We start from the raw sequence: 24,137 nt of genomic DNA, 5'->3' as shown, positions 1-24,137 counted from the left end.
AAATGTATTTAACGTAGTTGAACAATGGTTCACTCAACATTGCCTTCTTTTGAACCCAAAGAAAACCACACTCCTCCTCTTCAGTCCTACTCTGAAGTCCTCTCCTCTTCAATTCTCAGTGACATCAGTGGTACTATAATATCTTCTGACTCTGTCACCGAACTACTAGGTGTCACCATCGACAATAATCTGAACTTCGACATCCACATCAATAATACTATAAAGATGGTCAGTAAAAAAATTGGCAGTCTCTACAGGATTAAACCCTTCCTTTCCTCTATTGCTAAAACTACTATCGCCCACACCCATTTGATCTCTACAGTCCTTTATGCCTCACCCATCTTTAATCTCTCCAAGAATAACCTCAGCAAATTGGAAATGTCCTATAATAACATTGCACAATTTGCTACAGGCAACCCATTCCAAACACATCACTGTATAAATTTAAAACAGCTAGGATGGTTAGAACTACAATACCAGATTAAATTTCACCAACTAACCATTGCCCACAACATCCTATACAAACCTTCTAATATTCCAAGTTTATCTACCCTCATCACTCCCTATCCTTACGATAATCTCACAAACTTCTTATCCACACCTCAAAACCTAATAACAGAGCTGGGGATTCTCTCTTCTCTAATACTATAGGTAAATCCTGGAATCTTCTCCCTAATGACCTCTCCTCACTCACCTCTCTTCTCCCTAATGACCTCTCCTCACTCGCCTCTCTCTCTCTCTAAAAACAGAATTAAACTTCTCCTCAAAACATACTGGCTATGTCCCTGCTCCAAACCAGACTAATCTACCTCTACTAACCTGACTATCCAGTGCTTACTATCCTCTACTACAGTTAGTGCTTACTATCCTCTACTACAGTTCCTATTTTTCTGATCTACCTTTTTTCATTATTTCTATCCTCTTTATATACCTTTTCTTAAGCAAATCCTTTGCTACTATACTACACATCTAACTTCCTTTTTTTACTTCTGACTTAACCTGTATTATGTCTCCATACTTAAAAATAGCACTATATTATGGTGCAGGACCTCAGTGTTACATCCTGCTGAGCCTTTTTGCTGTAATTCACGTGTTACAATTGCTGATTTTTTTTTCTTTTTACTATGATTATTACCTTTTATTTACCTCTGACTTAACCTGCATTGTTCTCAGTTCTATGCTGTAATACACATTACCATTGTTGATGTATTTTTTTTTTTTTTTTTACGTACTAGGAAAATTGCTATTTTTACTAGAATATTAGATTTCTTATTTTTTTATTTGTTTGCACTTGCATTATTGTATTGGACCATGTGTCTTGGAGCTCATCTCCCCGGGCCTCTACTGAAAATGGACATATATCCAGTTAGACTAACCCGGTCAACAAATGTAAAATAAAATAAATATACATACTTTGATCTGATGTATTGATCTGATGCATCTACTTATCAGAGGTGCTATTATATGTGACATTCCTATAGCTTCAGTTATATTGGACACTTGTTTTAATGTATAGTTCACGGACTCAGATTTCTTTAGCTGCTTCCATAATGCTTTTCTTTTTTGTTTTTATACTAGATTCTAAGTAGAGATGGCTAATTTGTGTCTTTTGGTGTTGGAGGGGTGGTGGATGGATGGTTTAGTTAAGTTTTTAACTAAACCAGAAACTATGTTTCATGTATGTGTTTGTAAATAGTTATGGGTTTTTGAAAGTAGTGCTTAATACACGTTCTACATCCATAAGCAAGTTTTCAGTAAATTTCAAGTCAACACAGAATAAAGGTCTTTCAGTAGGTAACAAACCTATATAAGCCATTGACTATAATGTGTATCATTAAATATTAATGTTTTGAACAATAATGTCAAAACAGCTGGTTTGCATAAATATATCAAAATGCATAAAGCCCAGATCATCTTTTTTACAGGAAACCCATCTATTAAAAAGGACCAACAAAAGTACTTCTTTAAAGGTCTATAGCATTCTGGCAGATTCATGTTTTAAGACTAAGAGAAGGGGCACTCATTCTATGGAAACATAACTATGCCAAGAATTATAGATAAAATTTCAGATGAAGATGGTATGCCAATCATGATTATTTTAGAAATCAATATAAAATAGTAGTAAGATCCAAAAAATAAACAATCAAAATCTTATTAATGAGATAGAATATAAAAGTGATGGTTCAGTTAAGAGTACATCTAACTTAATGGGCATATTAGAAGTGCTCAAAAACTACTATAAAGATATAAACACCACCACTTCTGGAGATGGATAATGGAATAAATACTTTTATTCAAGAAAATACAACTACCAAGGTGTCACTGCAACAAAACAACATTAACAGAGGTGAAAGAGCAAATAAAAAATGTAAAAGATAATAAAGCTCCAGGACTGGATGGAATAATTCCCGAACTATACAAGATTTTTCCTGAATATATAATAAAGAAAATGAGTGCCTTTACTATGGTTAAGCAAAAAAGTATTACACCCGCATTGTAGAAATATGAAATTCTCCCCCCATTTTAAAACAAGGTAAGGACCCCAAATCATGTGATTCATATAGGCCGATGGCATTACTAACAATGACTATAAAATTTTCATGACAATATTAGCCAATAGGATAAAGAAAATATTACCTAATCTAATACATAATTATCAGAGTTCATTCTTCATAGAAAAGTGTAAGATAACATTAAATTACTAATCATTACTAGACATAGTTGCTTTTGTATTTGCATGCTATTATCAGCCTAGACATAGAAAGTTTTTGATTCTAGTAGTTGGTCTCATCTACAAAGAATTCTGATTGTTTTTTTTTTTTTTAATTCTCCTCAGACTTTGTCAACTTATTAATGAAAATTTATAGTGGGGCACAAGCTTATGTGAAAATTGGATTATGCCTATCCTCACCACTAGAAATCCTCAAGGGAACTAGACAAGGTTGTCCTTTGTCATCATTATTGTTTGCTCTTTCAATGGAACCTTTTGCTACAAATATCAGAAACAAGCAAAATATAAAAAGCTTTCAAGTTAATAAGGACAATTGTCCTAAGATACGATTATTTGCTGATGATATGTTAACTTTGGGTGATATTGATTGTTCTTTGCATGATGTTATACATACCTTAAGCAAGTTTGAAAGAATTTCAGGGATTAAATTTAATCATAACAAATCCAAAACATTACTAAACAAAAAGATCAACAAAACCCTAAGAGAGAATAGCCTGTTTACTTGGGAGAATGATGTATTACAATATTTGGGTGTCAGTATAAAAAGAGTACATGGAAAGAGTGTGTTAAACTAAACTACAATAATTTAACCACCATTAGTAAACTAATCAAAATATGGAATAAAATGTTCTTCACAATGGAGGATAGGCTCTAATTAATACAATTTTGCCTAAAATTTTTATATACAGTCATTGATATTATCCCCTCCCAAAAAACTTATTTAAAAAAATAGATTCCATGCTACTTAAATTTTTATGGTTCCCCTTAAAACCTAGGATTGCATATAAAAGGCACACTATAGCTTGGAACAGTAATGGGATAGCATTCCCTAGCTTAGATCTTTATTCCAAATCAGTTATAAATAATGTAATATTAACATTGGATCTCACCTACCTATATATTTGGCTGGAAAATACATGAGATTCATATAACCGAAGTCAGAACTATTGAAGATCAATTTAAGGAATACGGAATAAGAGTTCATTGGGTTTTACATTAATTTTACTGAAGTTTGATCATTTTTCTTATGGCATTTATGAAATATTTAATAACTTTAAAAATATAATTGATTGCAATTGAAACATTAAACAATTCCTATTTCTTATATTCCCTACAGCATACTCCCCTGATTGCCTAGATAATTTCAACATCAATGTGATGCAAAAATTAAAGGAAAATAACTTAATATTCTGGCATCAGTTTATTGAAAATATGAGTATTAAACCATTGAACTCTCTTCTACGTAGTTTTGATAATAGTCAAGACAGTTGGTTGTTTATACACTCATTATGGCAGTTTATAGAAAACAAAATGAGAGTATCAAATAACAGAGACTGAATCTATACCTAGTTTGATCCAGCTTTTTATTAGGTGTCTTGACAAGACAGATGATCAAAAATTATCACACCTATCTATAAGATACTAAGAGAAAACGATCCAAATTTTGACTCGGATTTTGGAATTGACTGATGGAGATAACTGATGAATCCAAAACACTTACTGAAATATACGTATGGTACCTCTTCATTATACTGGAGATTGCATACATGGAAATGTATAGGAGTTCTACACTCCACATAAATAAATCTTGTACTCAAAGACAGCAAAAGTAAATGTTGGAAATGTGATGAATTACTAGATGCCATCTGGGTTTACATATTTATTAAATGTAGAAATGTTTCTAACTCACTAATCCTATTCAGTGCTCCTATACCTAATGTAATACCTAAATCAGATTCAGTTACTCTGATCAATTCTTGCAACTGCCAGAAAAGTTATTACTTTTAACTGGAAAAGTACAAGATTTGATGTTTAAAGAATTTATTAATTTAGCAAAAGTTGTTTGTAAAAAAATAACTGCAAACTATTTGTTATAGAACTCATAGCATTACTCAAAATGACAAAAATTGGAAAACCTTTTGAACAAATACTGATAAACAATCATTTTATCCATGAGAAGTTATCATGGATGAATGTAATTATAGTTTTGTTATTGCTTTATTGTATTTATATTTACATTTGCATATGTTTATAATGAAAACAAAATTCTCAAAAACAGTTTCTATAGCCTTATCTTAGCCTTCCATAGTGTTATCACTGCTTTTTCCAAAACTGCTTGCCCAATATCTCATTTCAACCAAAACCCCCATGTATTTCATTCTGTCACGACTCCACAAAAAGGGGAAACTTTGTGCCAAGTCATGTGCTGCAACACACAGATAACTACTATAGTCATTGTTTAAGCTTTATTTACTTTACATCCTAATATACAATTACACAATTCAGTTTATTAAACTGAACATTTTATATCAGGATATGGATCAAATAGCATCTGAAAAAGGTAGCTCCCAAATACTAATCTGGCATCAAATAGACATATCTTAGTGCAGTACAAGACAGTGCAGTGAATAATACCATTCCAAAGAGCAGTCTAGTGAGAAGTGTAAAAGCATTAATGAGATTATTCAGTGATTTAGATCTGAGAAACATACAAATATGAAACTGAGTTACCTACATAGTTTAGCAGTTTAATGTCACCAAAATGCCTCAATGTGTTTAAATCAGCAAAAAAATTGATATTGAGAAAGATCCCGGAGTAACTCCCTTGGCAAAAGGGAAAGGATCATACAAAATATTGCATTTCACTGTTTATTCTGCCAGTAAAACAGCTATAAAGAAATGCCCCCCCCTCCATTAAAATGGCGGCAACCATAAAATAATGAGTGAAGCAGACCAAAAAAAGTTGAAAACTTAGGAAAAGGGGCAAACCCATTAAATTTAAATATACTAACTCAAACTGCCATTGCTTGGAGAAAAGGGAATATTCCGGGAAACTGCCATCTCAGAATTGGTATATGCAAGTTCTTTTCGTTTTATATGGGAAAAAAATAAGATGAAAATGGAGTAAAAGTTTTACCTTCTGATAGGTTCACAAGTAGTAGGCTAGATACCCTTGCAGTTTATTTTAAGCCTGGCCAATTTCCCTTTTTGTGGTCGGTGATTATGGATTACCCCTAATGAGAATAACTGTGATCATACCACAGATAATTTAAGGGGACCCATGCTGTGGATAAAGAATTTAGGAAATGCCTCTGTCCATTAGCAGAACAGAGGGTAGTCCTAGGGCATATTTTCTGTTTCCTATCCATACATCCAAAGTGCTCTTGAAAACTGACAGAGATCAATTTTGTTTCATGTGGCTGGGAAGTCTGTTTGACAGGCCATTCTGTTGGCGTTGCAGAACAGGTTTAGATCCCTAGACTGATGCCAAACTTCTTTAACACCAGCAAGACAAATATCAGTATTGATGATGCCTTGTATGAGTCACCTCTTAGTATTCTGTAGGACACAGTATAGTGACAGGGCTTTGAGTCAGTCCATGTAGGACATATTGTTTAGGCTTTGTATCATTTTAGTAAGATATCTCAGTCGAAATTCCAGTTATTGCATGTGTCTGGACAGATACATGCCAAAAGGGGGCATTATATTCAATGACTGGCTTTATGAAGGCTGAGCAAAAGGGGAGAATGACATCCCTAGATCTAGACACAATCCATTTGCTTATAAGCTATGTAATACAGAAAGACCTTCTTGTATTATTTACACTGGAGCTTCTCCTCCTGATCCTTCAACTCTAAGTGGATTACAATCCAGTTTGATAAGGAAATTAAAAAAAAAAAAAAATATATATATATATATATATATATGTGTATATCTTGTACATATATATATGAATATATATATATATATATATATATATATATATATATATATATATATATATATATATATATATATATATATATATATATATATATATATATATATATATATATATATATATATATATATATATATATATATATATATATATATATATATATATATATATATATATATATATATATATATATATATATATATATATATATATACATATACATATACACATATATATATACATATACATATACACATATATATATATACAATATATATATATATATATATATATATACACACACACACACACACACACACACACACACACATATATATATACGATATCTAAATGTATAAATGTATATATAGATTTGTAAAGATATACAAACCTTAAATGGCATGCTCTAACAGTCATGCCAATCAGCTGACAGATGATTCACCATGTTAGTTGCAACAAAGGCAATAGCCGTTTACAGATCTGCTTACATATGAATTTTCTGAGTATGTTTAGCAAGTGTACACAACTTTTGATGGGACTGAAGTACATACTTGAACGGTTTAGGAATAATACTTTTCGGGAAGGAAAATTTGTAAATGAATGAAAGGGGTCTGGCAATGAATGGTGCTGTCATCATTATGAAGGCTGGCTGAAGTTTCCTAAATTCAGCTTCAAAAGTTTGGACTAATTTTTATAATGTTATTAGTGTCTTTTACACAAAATATAAGAGCAATAGCTGCAAATTGTTAACATTAATGGAGAACGTCCAAGCTGCTAGCAGGGAGAGAAAGAACACCCGTTTTCCAAGAGTTTGGACAAGAAGAGGGTAGTGATTGGTTGTTCATTCATGAGGTACGCATACCTCTCAACTGTGCAGATTTTCACAGAATGTCCAGATTTTTGCCTCATATTTTTGGATTGCTCCTCATAAAAACAGTGTGTTTTTTGACAAATCACTGGGATAATCTAATGATTAAAGTCACTAAATAATGATGTGTTAGAATTTCAGACTTTATATCCTTCAGAAAATGCATGCTAGCACAAATCCTATTTTTCTTTTAAGTCTTTACGAGCAATATTTAAAATGTATCCCTATTTTTATCCTTGTTTTGGGGGTTGTCTACCAATTTTCTTTTTTTAATTATGAAGGACTGTGCAGAGTTAACCAGTGCAGATGTATGTGATTAATGTACTGCTTAAGATACGGGCAAGTGTGGAGCAATTTACCCTACAAGGGTTTGGACTTGTTGGTAGTCTTCCTAATTTTTCTATGCCCTAGATTTGGAAGTGTTTATTTAAATGGAGTTGAGGAAGGATGTGAGGATTTTATATTAAATTATCATAATACAACTGCAAATTATAGCACCCTACTGGAATACTCTAAAATTAAGACGGAAGAGCATGAAAGGATGTGGACAACTCCAATGTGCAGATGTCTATGTTTATGGCTACTTTCAAGTGTTTTGACCTACTGGGATTAAGGTTATTTATAACTTACATTTCAGATGGAGGACTTTTTTTTCTGGATGTCTCCTGTCTTGCTGGCTTGATAATTGCAATGCATAATTTGGTCAAGTTTCCTGAAGATAGAGCTGTTACCATAATCATGCAAAGAGTAGAATATGTGCCTTGTAAGTGATGGTAAGGTATTCAGCAGAGAAATCTATCCTATGCAACACAATGAGACACTACGATCTCACTGTAACCATAGAACAAATAAATTGAAATACAGTTCAGACCATGTATTATCAAAGGTGGAGAATTCAAATGCGACTTACAGGAGATTTACTAACATCTTATGTAGTGGTCACCTCCACTTTAAGACAATATAACTCTGCATTGCAGGATAAATTCCTATTATTCCACAATCCCTCATACTTCTTACAAGGTGGCCAAGTCCTAGTATCAGAGAATCTCTTATACTTCTGTGCATCAACCAGTAAACAGTTAATTTAACCAAAAGCAGCAGAGTTTGAATTTCTACTCACCTGTCGCAGCTTAACCATGGAATCGCTCGGAATGATTTCATTCTTGTCGAGCTTTGTTATGAAGCAGAGAGCCTGGTATTGGCTTTGTCCTCGTTCCAACTCACCCAGAATTAGAGAACGAATGATCTTCACATTCTGGAAGAGAAACAAATTGATAGCCAATGCACATCCTGAAAATGAAACAAAGTAATTTAATAACCGATGAAACTGGTTGTAAGGCCTATACCTGCTGGTCTTCCAGTCATTTCTGCACACACTTGCACACTTTATGTACTGTTAAAAAAATAACTTGCAAAAAAAACTAGCATACACTAATTCACAAGATTAAAGAAACATTACTAGGCTACCACCAGATAATTTTTTTTGACTCCCCCAAATTGCCCAATAAAAGGACAAACTCCAGGTCTTCCACAAACAGAAAAATGCAAATGATCATGCACTCCAAAAGACTGGAACATTAACCTAGCCCACGGAAGTACTTAAAACAATAAGTATCTCTCTCTCGGTCCCATGCTTCTGAAAGGGACAAAATGATTTCATATATACATACATAAATACCTGATGGAAGTCCCTGATTAAATGAAACTGGGACGAAAGTGCCTACACCTGTGGATTTGTGGTTCAATAAAATATTTGTGGATTAACACAGTGTTTGAGTGGATTCCAGCTAGTGTTCTGCAGTTTTGTAGCCAACATGTGAGTATAGCTTACTCAGCAAAATCTGGCCTCATTTTAAAGTTCGATCGTTACTAGCCAGAAAAGTGACAAAAGTCAGTGCCTACTCAGACTTCCAAGATGGCTGAACACCGAGTAACAGCTTAATTACTGCTCTTCCAGCGTGATAATAGAAACCCAGAAAAGACAGCCAGTGAGCTTGAATTTTTGGGTAAATATCAGTAACTGGCTAGTAACTGCACTGCCTGAATGCCAGCAAAAATAAATAAATAAATTCAGAGAACCTGAAAGAAAATAATCAAGAAAAGGTGAGGAAAAAAAAACACTGACTGGGAAGAATTCTGCAGCTGTTCAGCAAAAAGGAGTGTAATACCAGCTTTGGTGCAAGACATGATTCTTCGTGACAGAGAAAAAAAATCAAGTTAAATGTACTCAGAGCTGATTAAAATAAAATCAAACAGTGAAGCATTATATCAACTCAAAACAAAAAAGCTGGAAAAAAAATGGAAGAGGCTTTAAACAGATATTCATATGAGAAGATACAACTGCAAAAATCAAATGTCAAAATGAAGCACAGGCTGACTGAATATGAAACTGCATGAGAAGAGATGCTTCAAAAAATAGAATTAGAAGACAAAAGCACAGGGAAAACCTGAGGTTTTCTGCTGTACCAGAGAAGCTGGAAGAAATACAGACTAATAATTTTATAAAAGCACAATGTAATCTTACCAGCAGAAAGCATTCATTCTGACAAAACTGAGGCATCAGGACAAATACTGAAAGTGGGAGACTTGAGTGTTTGTAGAAAATGATAATTTACTCTACACCCGGCAGAAGAGGAGCAAATTTATTTCACTATCAGGGAATGTCAAAAAGTGAATTTACTTATTCCCCAATATACAAAAATTGGGCTAAGCTAGCCATAACTTATTTCACAGGAACATGTGCATTTAATTGAAAGTTTTGCTATACATCCAGTAACATTCATATCGGGCACCAAAAACTAAAATAAAAAGGAGACACTGGCACCTTCCCATCTATCTGTTGAAAAGAGAGGAATTTAAGGCATGGGTAGTGGAAGTTAGGGAAGGCAGACATTTCTTCTGAAAATATAGCTAAGGAGCAGGATAAAAATAAAATGGAGTATAAAAATAGGGTGGAGATGAGAGATATGGTAAAGTAACAATAATTATTTACAGGGACTGAAAGTTTAAAGCATTGCAGAATGGGGGGGTTGGGTCTCTCAGAAGAGGAGGAGCAACTGCAGAATACTAAACAGAAAAATGATTACCTTGATAATATCCATGAGTTTAGAAACTGCTATTAAGCAAATGTATTTTGATAAAACTCCAGAGCACAAAAAACGTAGCACAATGACTCGGGCAAAAGAAAGTAGAAAGGATAGTCACAAAGCTTAGGTAGCCTATATCAGGGAAGATAAGAGAACCTGTACAGCGGTACTAGAAATATTTCAGAAATTTATTGAAAATCTGTAGACAGCACAGAAATATGGAGAGAGGACAAATGGAAATTATGGACGGTAATAAATATACCAAGATTATAGGCAGATGAGGCTTAATTATTAGCAGTTAGGATAGCAGGAGAGGAGATGAAAAGGGTGAGAGGAAAAGTTGCTCGTAGCAATTAAAAAAGAGCCAAAAGATTTTATCTGGGAGGGGGAGATGGCAAAACTGAAGTGGGATAAGCAAATTCTTCCAATAGAACAAGGTGGTTTGGGATTACCTTATTTGAAGAGGTATTTCAGAGCTACACAGTTAAGGCTCTTCACTGAATTATAGCTTTCTGCTTGCGCCAAGTGGAAAGGGATGACCATGAAACTGGGGAAGCTCAAGAAACAAGGAGAGACTGAGATTTTGGATGTAGATCCTTAAGGAGAACAGCAATAACCAAACAGATTATTATATTCATATAGTAGCACAAAGTATTCTAAGAACTAAACCAACATGGGAATGGAGAACGGAAATTCTACCGATAGGAATGACTGCAACTAGGGATACAAACAATATGCAAGAGCGGCTGGAATTTACTGGAGAAAACTGGAAAAAGGAGCAAACAGCTAGAGAGGGAAAGGTAATAAATTGGGAAGAGGCCAAGAACTTATCTGAACTGCAGGCTAGAGATTGCCTTCCCTATCAAGAACTGATATCAGAATATATGCAAAGAGAAAGAAATAGGGAGATCTTAAGTAAAAGACCAGCACCGAGAGTAGAATCTAGATCAGAAGCTGCGGTTAACAAAAGGGATAATCAGCAGAGCATATAAAACATTACATGTTAATTCTAAGAATCAATCTGAGGAGGTTAGAAAGGATTGGATAAGCAGTTTACAAAGAAACAATAGGAGGATATATGTAGGTCTCCCAACGAAGTCTAAGATTTAGGACCTTTGCTTGGAAGTGTTTACATAGATATTTTTACCCAAAGTAGAGTCCAAAAGAATTTTCCTGAGGTAGACAGCAAATGTTGGAGGTGTGATTGGGAAGAAAGAGGTACTTGGCAACATATTTTTTGTGTGTAATGAGTTCACAGATTTAAATTCCCTGCAGACTACTGTATTAAAAATACTGGGTGAGCAAATTGGGATAACCAAGGAAATTCTTTTTTTTTGAGCTATAACACCCAATTGGAATTGCCTAGACATAGTAAGGCCTTGCTAAGTCTAATTACTGTGGCTGCCAAAAAAGCAATTACAACAAAATGGAAATCAAAGTCTAAATGAACTGTACTAGAAGTAGTGAATATAGTAACGGAGATAAAACTGGAAACGGAATCTTTAGAAAGTGGTAGGAGGAAAGACATCACAGAAAAAAATATGTGGGAACATTTCCTGCAAAATAATGTTCTGGAGGAAGAATACAATTTAAAAGAAGGCAGGATTTGAACGAGATATGTAATGTTTGACTGATAATGACTGGATAGTTTATAAGTGATGTACAATGTTTGCAACTAAAAATGTCAATATGGTTCATTTTCATTTATATAAAATGTACGATTGCGTCTGTCAGAAGTGATAATTTTATAGAGGTTTCTTTTTTAAACAAGTCAGCGTCTGACCTAAGTCAAGCAAAAGACTTTCCTTACCTTCTATAGATGAGCATTCCATCCTTCATATAGACACATTCAAATGAAGTTAAATCTGCCAGAGTTGAAAGTAGTTGGTGGTGGGGGTCAAGGTTCAAACAAAAAACTGGGGGAATTTATTTTATTGTTCTAGCCAAATTTCCTCTAGCCTGCAAAACTACAGTCTCTGGTATCTCCTGAAAACTTCAGGCCTAGTGAGACTAACCAGAGCAGCAAAACCAATTAAAATAAGCTATAAATCACAAAAGTGCTAAAAATAAAAAGTTATATGCCGGTCAAATAGCCAGATACGTGTATGCTCCTAGCAAAATAATACGTGTTTATACCAAGCCTTTAATGGCACTTTCTGAGGAGGGTTGAGTAGGACAAATTTAATTATAAAATCTGCAGACAAGAGAGTAAAAGTTTAGCTTTACTTTTTCTTTCCCCCACAATATGCAACATGTAACAAAGGCAGCTGTTGTATTAACCTGTAATAAACACCAAATGAAATGTGTACTGTAAACTTTTTTCTTCATTAAGGTGGATAGAAAACTACATTAAAGTGGATAGAAAACTACATTAATAGCAATTTAGAAATAAGCTAAAGGCAAGAGTTCAGCTTCAGACAGATGGACAGGCTCAGAAGTGCTTTAACTGCAAAAACAGCAATCTACACTTGCAGTAGACTGCTCAAGACATTTAACTAGCAAAGTGTTCCCACATAACAGACTTTACACAGAAACTATAGTAAAATGGATGAAGAACTTCTATACTCTTCAACAGTAGTATTTTAGTCACAGAGCAAAGTTGCAAAGAATATTTCATTAAATTTCTATAAACTAGTCAGAGAATCTCTTGGGACTGACCCCAACATATTCACTAAACATGGGGGGGGGGGGGTAACCTAAAGTTAGCAAACATTTATCTATGCAGTTTTCCACAGTGGCTGGATTCTATACAATTTCATTAACTGGTTTGCATTTGCCATTTTCATACTCTGGGTAGGTAATTGTACATAAAATGTAGAAAGTTACTAAAAGTAAGTTAGGAAACAAAGTCAACACATTAAATACTGCCATCCAGAGCATATTTAGCCATCAAAATTAGTAAAGCAATTTAGAAATAGCAAAGAAAAGCAGTCAAAAAGCAACAGGAAGCCAGTTAAAGATCACCAAGAAGTGGGCACAGCGAAGTGGTAAAGTAGTTCCAGCAAGTCAAGACCCTAACTAGACAGCACCTGAAATAACAGTTCTGTAGGGATAACTCATGGAAGATAAAAATCCATAACCTTTGCAGTCAGGGACCTTTTAGTCCCAGTTGCAATCACAATAACACAGAGGCAGAAAAAGTCAAGTTACTAGCGAATGAAAAGGAAAAATAGATATGGTTAAAATCAGCAAGAGCAACTCCCATAATGATGGGAGCTCTCTTAATAAACTAAACAGGAAACTAAGAAGAAGAATTAGAATTTATCAACAAAGGTGGGTGGAGGTGCTACACTCCTATTGTCTCTCACTTTGGATGAGACTAAACCGGGGCTTTATCTGCCTTGGTTGGTGGTATACCTAGTGGATGCAAAAGATCCCATGGAACCTATTGAAGAGTAGATGAAGTTTCCTGATACCCTGTCCAAATTTCCCCTAGTAGTATAAATACCACCTCAGGTCTCCCATGAAAATAAGCCACTAGGCTAGGGAGACTAACCCAGTCAAAGAATAAATTGTTAAAAAAATGCATGTAGATGCAAAACCTGTTCCATTAACTTTTTAAAATGAATAGAGTAATATTTAAAAATGTACCCAATTTTGAGTGGTTTGCTCTTTACAGAATTCTGAGTAAAGGAGAGTAGTTTGACAGCAGTCAAAAATGAAACATTTGTGAGGAACAAGAAGCTTATAGACCATCCCCAACCAGTGAAATATAAAATAAAATGAATTCTATCAAAATTAAGATGTACAGAGAGCCCTTGTAGGTATTCTTTACATTTTCCAGGCTTGCAGACATTCTTTATAACTAGCCACTACTTCAATCTATAAAGCCCCTTAGTCAATCAGCAACAAGGAGAGGTGGACGCAAGTGGGCAGCTGTAGCATTTGATAATTTTTGGCGTTCTTCAAACATAGGCTGACTTCGTAAAGGAATGCTACTAACACAGAAAACCCAGCAGCAAACTTTAGAAACTGGAGCACATACTTTGCTCTAACGTGAATCTCCATTTCCAAACAATCCACACAAAAAAACCCCACAGAACAGACCAGCAGCAACTCAATTCAGTCCTGATTTTCAGTCACTGGCTGTATACAGTCTGCATATTCTCCTCTATATGAGGTTCTTTCTAGGTACTATCATTTCTTCCCACATCTCAGAAAACAATCTGAGTGACTACTCTAAATGCTCAAATCTATCTCATTTAGGGTGTCTCTGTTGGAATCAATAAGGAGAAAAAAATACTGCAAAGGGATCAACTCTATCCAAACTGTGAGATGTAAAAAGTAGCATTTTTATTTCAAGCAAGCAGTACATTAAGTTAATATGTTAGAGCCCGGTCACTATTTTCCCTCCCTGTCCCTGGTCTGCTTTTAAATCAAGTGGCTTTTGTTGCCCACCCCTTTTATAACTGTGCCATTAAAGCCATTATTCTTCTCATGTACTCACACCAGTGAGCAGCTGAAGATTACAGAACAGGAATGCCCTTAGACTGATAAAACTTTTCATTCCCCTTCATATCTTCACACCCATTATACTGCCCCTAGTCTGACAAAAATTGTTTCACTCCCTTTCAGGTCTTTCCATTTCATAGGTGCACGCCTAAAGCATTAACCTCATTGCCAGCTTGCTTTTTAAATGTATGACCTAGTACTCTTACACAAACCTGGGACTACTACAAATAGCAGGAAACCTGAGCAAGCACATGACTGTCTGTGCATCTCTGTCCATCTTTTTTTTTTTTTTTGAGAAAATGTAGGCATCCTCATTTTAAACAACTGCTAGACAATTGTAGACCATCTCAACTTTCACTAAATTAAATTGGTCTACTTCCATGTTGCCTGAAGCCCCGTGAATTTTTTTTCCCCCCCCAAGTCTAGAGATCTTCACAGGTTGGTACTCTTTTTAGACTAGCACTACAAATCATCCTACAAAATGCACCTTTAAAACAGAGAAAAGGGGAAGCATACATTTACTGTAGAGCATGAAGTGATGCGATTACACTCAGATGTACAGAAAAAGACAAACCATTTAAGTGCCACAGTGGCGCATGACCAGGTCTAACAAATGTTAAGCATCCCCTGCTTAAGCTAAAGTAGGATCTAGCGCTCATGAGTAAAATCTGAAAGTACTGGCCAATGACAGCAGAACAAAAAAAGATTTGTTTCTGCTTCTTGTTCTTACCAGTAACATGTCCCTAGCTTCCTGAAACAAACTTAGTTGCTAGAAAGTACAGTTGTGTACACTTATCATAAATGCAGATGTTAAGTGTACTCACTGTTGCAGTCATCACATTTGGGTTATCCCTGCCAGGGTAGCCCTTGGCCAACCCAAATACCAGAGGCTTAGTATTTCTGTGCTGGTTGCTGTTGCTTCAGGACTGGTGTCAGGTCGTCAGTAGTATAAGGTAAGGCAGCCGATGCCATTACATCAGTTTTTCCTTGTCCTGTCAGGAGCCCCCAAGTGGGAGTCAGATTATGGTGGAAGAACCCCACCAGTAGGAAGAACCCCACCAGTAGAAAGTAAATACCAACATGTTCCTTTTAAGAGGAGCGAGAGCGAGAGCGAGACAGAGCGAGAGCGAGCGAGAGCGAGCGAGAGCGAGAGCGAGCGAGAGCGAGACAGAGCGAGAGCGAGCGAGAGCGAGAGAGAGCGAGAGCGAGAGAGCGAGCGAGAGCGAGCGAGACAGAGCGAGAGCGCGAGCGAGACAGAGCGAGAGCGCGAGCGAGACAGAGCGAGAGCGCGAGCGAGACAGAGCGAGAGCGCGAGCGAGACAGAGCGAGCGCGAGTGAGCGAGACAGAGCGAGAGCGAGAGAGAGCGAGAGCGAGACAGAGCGAGAGGGCGAGAGAGAGCGAGAGGGAGAGCGAGAATGAGAGCGAGAGAGCGCGCGCGAGACAGAGAGCGCGAGACAGAGAGCGAGACAGAGCGAGCGAGACAGAGCGAAGCGAGACAGAGCGAGCGAGACAGAGCGAGAGCGAGAGACAGAGCGAGCGAGACAGAGCGAGCGAGAGCGAGAGACAGAGCGAGAGCGAGCGAGCGAGACAGAGCGAGAGCGAGCGAGCGAGACAGAGCGAGACAGAGCGAGCGAGAGCGAGCGAGACAGAGCGAGCGAGACAGAGCGAGCGAGAGCGAGACAGAGCGAGCGAGAGAGACAGAGCGAGACAGAGCGAGACAGAGCGAGACAGAGAGCGAGACAGAGACAGAGAGACAGAGAGACAGAGAGACAGAGAGACAGAGAGACAGAGAGACAGAGAGACAGAGTACACTCTATCTACATTTATGGTAAGTGTACACAACTGTACTATGTTCTTTGTGTTTCACTGGTGCAGTCATCACATTTGGGTTGATTCCCAAAGCTAAGGAAAAGGTGGAGGCAGTCAAGGAGACTAGGAGCTGGCTAGGATGCCCTGCCAGACTGCAGTGGGAAAGCCTGCCCTACATTTGGAGAAGATAGGCAGGTAGCAATGCTTGAATGCGTGAACAGATGTGCAGGTGGCAGCCTCCAGGATGCCCCTGGTGAGCACTTCTCTTTGGAAAGCTGCAGAGGTGGAGGCTGCTCTAGTGGAGTGAGCCCTGACCCCCTTAGGGGGAGGTTTCTGTGTTGCTTGCAAAAGAAATGGATAGTGTGCTATCCATTTGGAAATTGTTTGTTTGGAGATGGCTTTGCCCTCTACCCCTGCAGCAAAGCTAACCAGTAATTGATCAGACTTTCTGAATGATTTAGTCCTATCTAGATGGAATCTGAGCTGTCTGTGCATGTCTAGAGGAGTGCAGGATCCTTTCCCCTTGTTTTGTGGGTTAGGGAAAAAGGTGGGCAAATGAATGGATTGGTTGAGAGAAAATTTTAACTCTGCTGAAGATGCTGGTTCAAATGGGGGCAGGGTGAGCTTTTCAAATACAAAGTTAAGGTCCCAAGCTGGGGTAGGTGCTCTTCTGGGTGGCCTCAAGTTGCTAACACTCTTAGGAATTGTTTGGTCAGAGGGTGCGAGAAAAGGGGCTGCTCAGTGTGGAAATGAGCAGAGATAGCAGAGGCAAATTTTAAGAGGAAAAAGATAGACCACTGTGTAGCAGGTCAGCTAATTAATCCAGAAGGAGAAGTAGGGAGGGCTGTGTCATATTGGCTCCCTTAGCCTAAATCCAGGTGCAGAACCTTTTCCATTTGTCAGCATAAGACTTTCTAGTGCTAGGGCATCTGGCCTCATGTATAACTTCTAGAACCTGTTTACAGAGGTTGGCAGATTGATCAGTGGTCAGAGAATAAGTCAGGCTGCCAACTGAGGGTCTGCAATTTCGGATGCATGCATTCCCCTTCCCTCTGGGTCAGGAGGGTTGAGGTCTGAGTGAGATTCCATGGTGGCAGTGGGGACAGGCTGCACAGTAGTCTGTACCAGTGTTGGCAAGGCCAGTCTGGAGCAAGATGAATTGTCCTTTGTTTTTCCTCCCTTATTTTGAGCAGTACCCTGGTGATGAGAGGTAGTGAAGGAAATGCATAGACAGATAGATTGACTCAGTGGAAGGATAGGGCATCGACTTTCCAAGCCATGCAGTGATGCTCCCTGGTGCAGTACTTGCAGAGCTGATGGTTGGTGTGGGAGACAAAGAGGTTGACTGTTGGGGTGGCCCATTTCTCTGAGCTATTAGGGTGAAAGTTCCTTTGTCTAGCTGCCACTCATGTGGATTCAGAAGATTTCTGCTTAAGTGGTCTGCCAGACAGTTTACAGAACCTGGCAGGAACTGTGCTAACAGATGAATTGCATGGCAGAGGCTGTGTGCCAAAGGATCATGGCCAGCCTGCCTAGAGGGTAGGAGTGAGTCCCTCCCTGCTTGCTGATATACCACATCATAGTGGTGTTGTCTGTTTTGATCAGGAGAGCCCCTGGGGATAGAAGGGGCCTGAAGGCCGTCAATGCGTGCTGGACAGCTAACATCTCTTTTTGGTTGATGTGCAGATGGATTTGCTGTGGGCTCCATTGGTCCTGTATTCACCTGGTGTCCAGGTGTGCACCCCAGGCATAGTTTGATGCATCTGTGGTGAGGGTCTGGGCAGCAGGGGATGGTGAGAAAGGTAGTCCCTTGTTATGGGAGCATGCTGGTGCCCACCAAATACAATCTTTCCTTAGGCAAGGTACCACTGGTATAAGAGTTTCTGGGTCTTGAGAGTGTTGACACAAAGGCTTTTTAGGTACCACTGAAGTTTCCTAATATGCAGTCTGGCATACGGAATGAGTAGAATGCAAGATGCCATGAACCCCAGAGCTTGCAGGATTTTCCTTGCAGATAACTTTGGGTCTGGTGGCCAGTTGAGAGAAGTAGGCTGTCAGGTAAGTTTGCTTTTCTGGTGTAAGGAATGCCATCTGAGATCCTGTGTCCAGGCTTGCTCCCAGGAATATAATCCTTTGGGTGGGTACTAGTTTGGATTTCTTTTCATTGAGAGTGCAAACTAGGGAGGTCATTAGGGACTTGACAAAGCCAGGTGCTTCAGCAGCTTTTCCTGTCTGCCTAAATTAGGCAGTTGTCTAAGCATGGGGAAATTTGGTATTCCCTCATCTGCAAAAAGGCAATGGCAGGAGCCAGACATTTTGTGAACTCAGGGAGCAATAGATAAGCCAAAGGAAAGTGCAGAGAACTGATAATACAGAGATCCTGCCCTGAAACAGATATTTCCTGCAGGATTGTCCGATAGGAATGTGGAGGGAGGCCTCTTGGGTCCAGGGTGGCTAGCCAAGCATCCTTGGAGAACAGCTGCTGAAGAGTGAGCATTTTGAATTTTATCACCAGGATCTGATCTGCAGGAACATGCTCTATTGCCCTCAGAGAGCAGGGAAAGGACTTGCTTTTTTGCCTCTGCCCACTGGTTTGGAGGTAGATCTAGGAACCTTTCTGGGGTTGGAAGAGTGTGGAAAGATTTGTATCCCTGGGACACTGAGGACCCAGCAGTCATGGGTAATGGTGGCCCTGGTGCTTGCATGAAAGCAGAGTTTTCCTCCTAGCATAAAGTGCAGGTGGTCATAGGGAAGGGGGAGGAGAGTCATTGTGAGTTCTTATCATGAGGCGGTGGCTTAGAACTCCCTGGTTTTGAAGTGGAGGAACTCCACTGCTTTGATCTTTGCATTCCCTGTGGCTGCTGTCTGGGGGGTTGCTTCCCCAGGGTCTGGGCTGAACTGACCTGGTGGAAGCAGGAAAGGACCAGCGCTTGGAGGGGCAATGCCTGCTGAACCTGGGTGGCTGGACATGTAGGAAATCCTTAACTGTCTGCATAGATTTAGCTTTTCCTTCCATCCTTTTTAAGACCTCCTCTGCCTTAGTGCTAAATAAGTTGTCTTTGTGCAAGGGTGCATCCAATAATTTAGATTTAACATGGTCTGGCAAGGGTTGTTCCTTAAGCCATCTAAGGACAGAACCGGTGACTGCTGCCCTGCAAGAAGCTTCTATGGCATCAAAATCAGTGTAAGGTGTGCTTAGTCACTTGACTTGCAGAATGCATCAACTCTTGTAACTCTAGATTCTGCACAAGCAGGAAAGGAATATGCCTTTTGTTTGAGGAGTTCCATGGTATGTTGCTGAACTTTTAGCATATGGAACTGGCAATTTAGTCCTCTGATAGCAAGAGTAGCAGAGGTGTATACTTTTTTTACCCCATCTGTCTAGTGCTCAGGAATCCCTATCTGAGGGGGTGTGATTTTTTTAGCAGAGGTTGCTTTAATTCCTTTAGGTCCTTGAGAAATTACCTCAGGGTCAGCAGTAGGATTTTTTAAAAGAAATTTGTGCGAGTCAGGGACTAATACCGGTCAGGTTTTCTGGGTGCAGGAGGGAGGGTGTCAGCAGTCAAACTGGATTCCAGGAAATAATCGTCCACAACATCCAGGACTGGGAGAATGGCCGGGGGTCTGTGCTGTGGAAGATCCAAGAATTCTCAGAGTCTCTTTTTAGATTGAGGGTAGTCCTGACATTCCCATTGGAAATGCTCCATTAAGGTATGAAGGGTTTTTCCAAAGGAAAAGTCCTCGGGTGGAGAGGCTTAAAGAATGGAATCCTCTGAATCAGAATCCTCATAAGCAGACAGGGGTTGCATGTCTTCATATTCAGATGCATCAGACTCCTGTTCAGACAAATCTACTGGGGACAGATCTTTTTTGGAAGGGATAGCTTGGCTTCCCCTGATCAGCATGATATTGGAAGGGGCAGCTTGGCTTCCCCTGATAAGCATGATAAAGTCTTCTTTGCCTCAGTCTCAAATGCTTAAAATGCAAAAGTAGGTGCCTGAGATTGGGTCATCTGTTTCTTGGGTGTGGTTTGTACCCTGGGCCTTAGAAACTTGGTAGTTTGTGAAAGAAGTAGTCTGTGTTGAGAATCGATAGTGCGAAGTACTTCCTTGAAAGCTGTTGCCTGCTCAGTGGCTCCAGACCCATTCAAGGTAGAGACAACCGCAGGATCCTTAGTCGAAGAAGAGTAGCAGCATACCCGACTCAGACAAGGTCTCGGTAACAGCCTGCGAATCCACAGAAGTGGGCATCAGGAGCTGCGAAAGCACCTCACTGAGGACCGAAAAACTGACAACTAGCTTAACGGAAGTGTCGTCGGTAGGTTTTGACCTGTGCGGTCTGTCTCTGTCTTTATCCTTACATTTTCTTCAGAAGATTGGCTGTCTGATGGCTTGCAGTCCTCTAATTCTGATATGGCTTCTGTAAGTGAAAATCTCTAGCTACAATAAGGGCCTGATGACATATAGGTCTGGCGTTAAAGCACAAAAGCAACAGCAAGAGATGTTGTGGTCTGGGCCTAAGCAAGTGACACAGTAATAATGAAAGTCTGTGTGGTATTTGCTTTCCACAGGTGAGACAATTGTTAACATTGGTTAGTGCAAGAAAAAAAGGATCCCCAATGGGGTACTTGGCTTTAGAAGACTTCAGCTTCAATTTGAAAGATGAAACTCTGGTAGCAGCCGATAGTTACTCATGTGAACTGCTTTGGGCTCCTTGGCAAGAAAGACTGATATAATGGCATCTGCTGCCTTACTTTCTACTACTGACAACCTGACGTCAGTCCTGAAGTGACAGCAATTGACGCAGAAATACTAAGCCTCTGGTATTCGTGCTGGATGAGGGTTACCCTGGCAGGGAAATGTGAGAACTGCAACAGTGAAACACAAAGAATATCTGCAAATGCAAACCCTGCCCTAACCTTAGAGAAAAGAGGAAGGTGGCAATGCTTTGTAAAGGTATGGACCGAGGTCCAGATGGCAACTTCCAAGATGTCCCTGGTGGGAACTGAGCAATGCTGTGTAAGTGGAGGCTGCCCTAGTGGAATGGGTACGAATAGACTTGGGGGAAGTTTCCCATGAAATCTGTAGCAGAAATGGATACAGTGCAATATCCATTTGGAAATAGTCTGCTTGGAAATGGGCTTCTCCTTGCCCCCTTGGGAAAAACTGAAAGTTGGTCTGTTTTTCTGAAGTGTTTAGTATGGTCCAGGTAGTATCTGAGCTGTCTGTGCACATCTAGAGAGTGCAGAATTCTTTCATCCTTGTTTTGAGGGTTAGGGAAGAAGGTGGGCAGATGAACGGCCTGGTTGAGAGTCACATTAGGTACCACCTTGGGCATAAAAGAGGGGTTAGTCCTAAGGGAAACCATGTCTGCATTGAAAATGATGAAAGGGCTCAATGGCCATCAGTGCCTGAAGTTCAGAAATCCTTCTGGCTGAGGTGATAGCTAACAAAAAAACACAGTCTTCCAGGGAGGTATTTCAGTTCTGCTGAAGCAGCAGGTTCGACGGGTGGTAAGGTTATACTTTTTTTCAAAACAATTTAGTTCCCAGGCTGACGTGGGTGGCCTTTGGGAGGTCTGATATTAGAAGCCCCTCTGAGGAATTGTTTAATCAAAGGAGAGAACATGGGCTGGTCTGTATCAATATGAGATGAAATAGCTGAGGTGTGGATTTTAACAGAAGAGGATGCCACTATTTAGTAATTCTGATAGAAAATCCAGGATAAGAGGGACAAAAGGTTGTGAGGAACTGGCCCCTCTGGACTGGCTCCAGGAGCAGAATCTTTTCCATTTTCCTGCATAAAATTTTCTAGTGCTGGGGCTTCTGGCCTCTGTGATAATGTCTAGGACCTGCTTGCTTACTAAAAGCCCCCTTGCTTACCTTGGGAGTATCAGCCATGCTGACAGCTTGAGAGTCTGCAAGTCTGGGTGCAGCATCCCCCCCCCTGCTTGAATCAAGAGGTTTGGGATCTAGGGAAGCTGCTTGGGAGGCTGTGATAGGCTACGCAGCAAGGTGTACCAGTGCTGTCTGGGTCAATCTGGAGCAATGAAGATGGCCTTGGGTCCCTCCTCCTTCATCTTGAGGAGTACCTTGGGAATAAGAGGTAGAGGAGGGAATGCATACATGAAGAGTATGGAGTTCCAGGGGAAGGTCAATGTATCCACCTTCCATGCTAAGTGGTGATTCTCCCTGGTACAGAACTTTTTTAGCTAATGTTGAGGTGCAAAGCAAAGAGATCCAACTCCAGATTTCCCCACATTTGAGTGACTTGCAAAAAGACCATTTTGTGGAGCTGCCATTCATAGGGGTCCAGTAAGTGTCTGCTTAAGTGTCTGCCAGGGTGTTTTTGTTCCCTGGTGGGTATTGGGCTATTAGGTGTAATCCCATGGAGGAAGCAGTCAGCCACAGGTTTATGGCTAGCCTGCACAGCGGGAAAGATTGTGTTCCTCCACGCTTGTTGATGTACCACATTACTGTGGTGTTGTCTGTTTTGATAAGGAGAACTCCTGGCCTGAGATGGGGTTGGAAGATGTCAGAGCCTTTTGCACTACCATCATTTCCTTCTGGTTGATACATAAGGAAAGGTATTTGGCATCCCAAAGACCTTGGGTGCACCTGCCTCCATTAGATGGGTGCCCCGAGCAATGTCCGAGTCGTCAGTGGTGATGATGGTTTGCCCGGTAGGGTGGAGGATGAAGGGGAGACCCTTGTTCTTGGCACAGGCCCTTGCCCACCAAAGAAACTCTGCCCTTATACAGGGGATCGGAGGGAGTGTGGTCTCTACAGGATGCGAGTGTTGACACCAAAGGTTCTTTAGATACCACAGAAGTTTCCTCATGTGAAGCTTGGCCAGAGGAATTAGAAGGATGCAAGATGCCATGTATCCAAAGGCTTGCAGGAACTTCCTCACAGTGAGTTGACTTTTGGATGCCAGCTGCTAAAGCCTCACAGTGAGTTGACTTTTGGATGCCAGCTGCTAAAGTAGAGAGAGGCAGGAAGCCCTGCTTTTCTGGGGATAGGAAGACCATTTGGAATGCTGTGTCCAGCAGTGCTCCCAAGAAAATGATCCACATGGGGGGAGGGTTGATTTGATTTCTTTTCATTGATGGTGAACCCAAAGGAAGTTGGGATGGTTTTGGTGAAGTGGAGGTCCTGGAGCAGCTTTTCTTTGCACTCTGCCTGAAAGAGGCAGTTGTCCAGATAAGGGTAAATCTGTATATTTTTCTGTCTGCAAAATGCAATGTCTGGGGCCAGACATTTGGTGAAAATCCTGGGAGCAGTAGATAAGCCAAAAGGAAAGAGCAGAGAACTGAAAGTGCTGTGAGCCTGCTCTTAAACGCAGGAATTTCCTGCAGGACTACCTTATGGGGATGTGGAGGTAGGCATCTTTTAGGTCCAGGGTAGCATATTTTGTCAGCGTAGGCAGCAGATGCTGCAAGGTTAGCATTTTGAATTTGGGGGCAACCAG

The 24,137-nt window shown here is 39.6% G+C and overlaps 1 protein-coding gene across 1 annotated transcript in view; it reads right to left on the bottom strand.

The window, feature by feature from the left end:
• OAF (out at first homolog) overlaps positions 1-24,137 on the bottom strand; it is a 329,886-nt gene that overhangs the window by 192,512 nt on the left and 113,237 nt on the right. Inside the window, exon 2 of the mRNA XM_044079473.1 lies at positions 8,441-8,575. Coding sequence (XP_043935408.1) covers positions 8,441-8,575 — 135 coding nt within the window. The remainder of the gene's footprint in view (positions 1-8,440; positions 8,576-24,137) is intronic.

Source organism: Protopterus annectens, chromosome 8.part0, assembly GCF_019279795.1.
Source record: "Protopterus annectens isolate FY-2018-M chromosome 8.part0, PAN1.0, whole genome shotgun sequence".
Classification (NCBI taxonomy): Eukaryota; Metazoa; Chordata; order Ceratodontiformes; family Protopteridae; genus Protopterus; species Protopterus annectens.
This window is presented reverse-complemented; position numbering and strand designations above follow the sequence as displayed.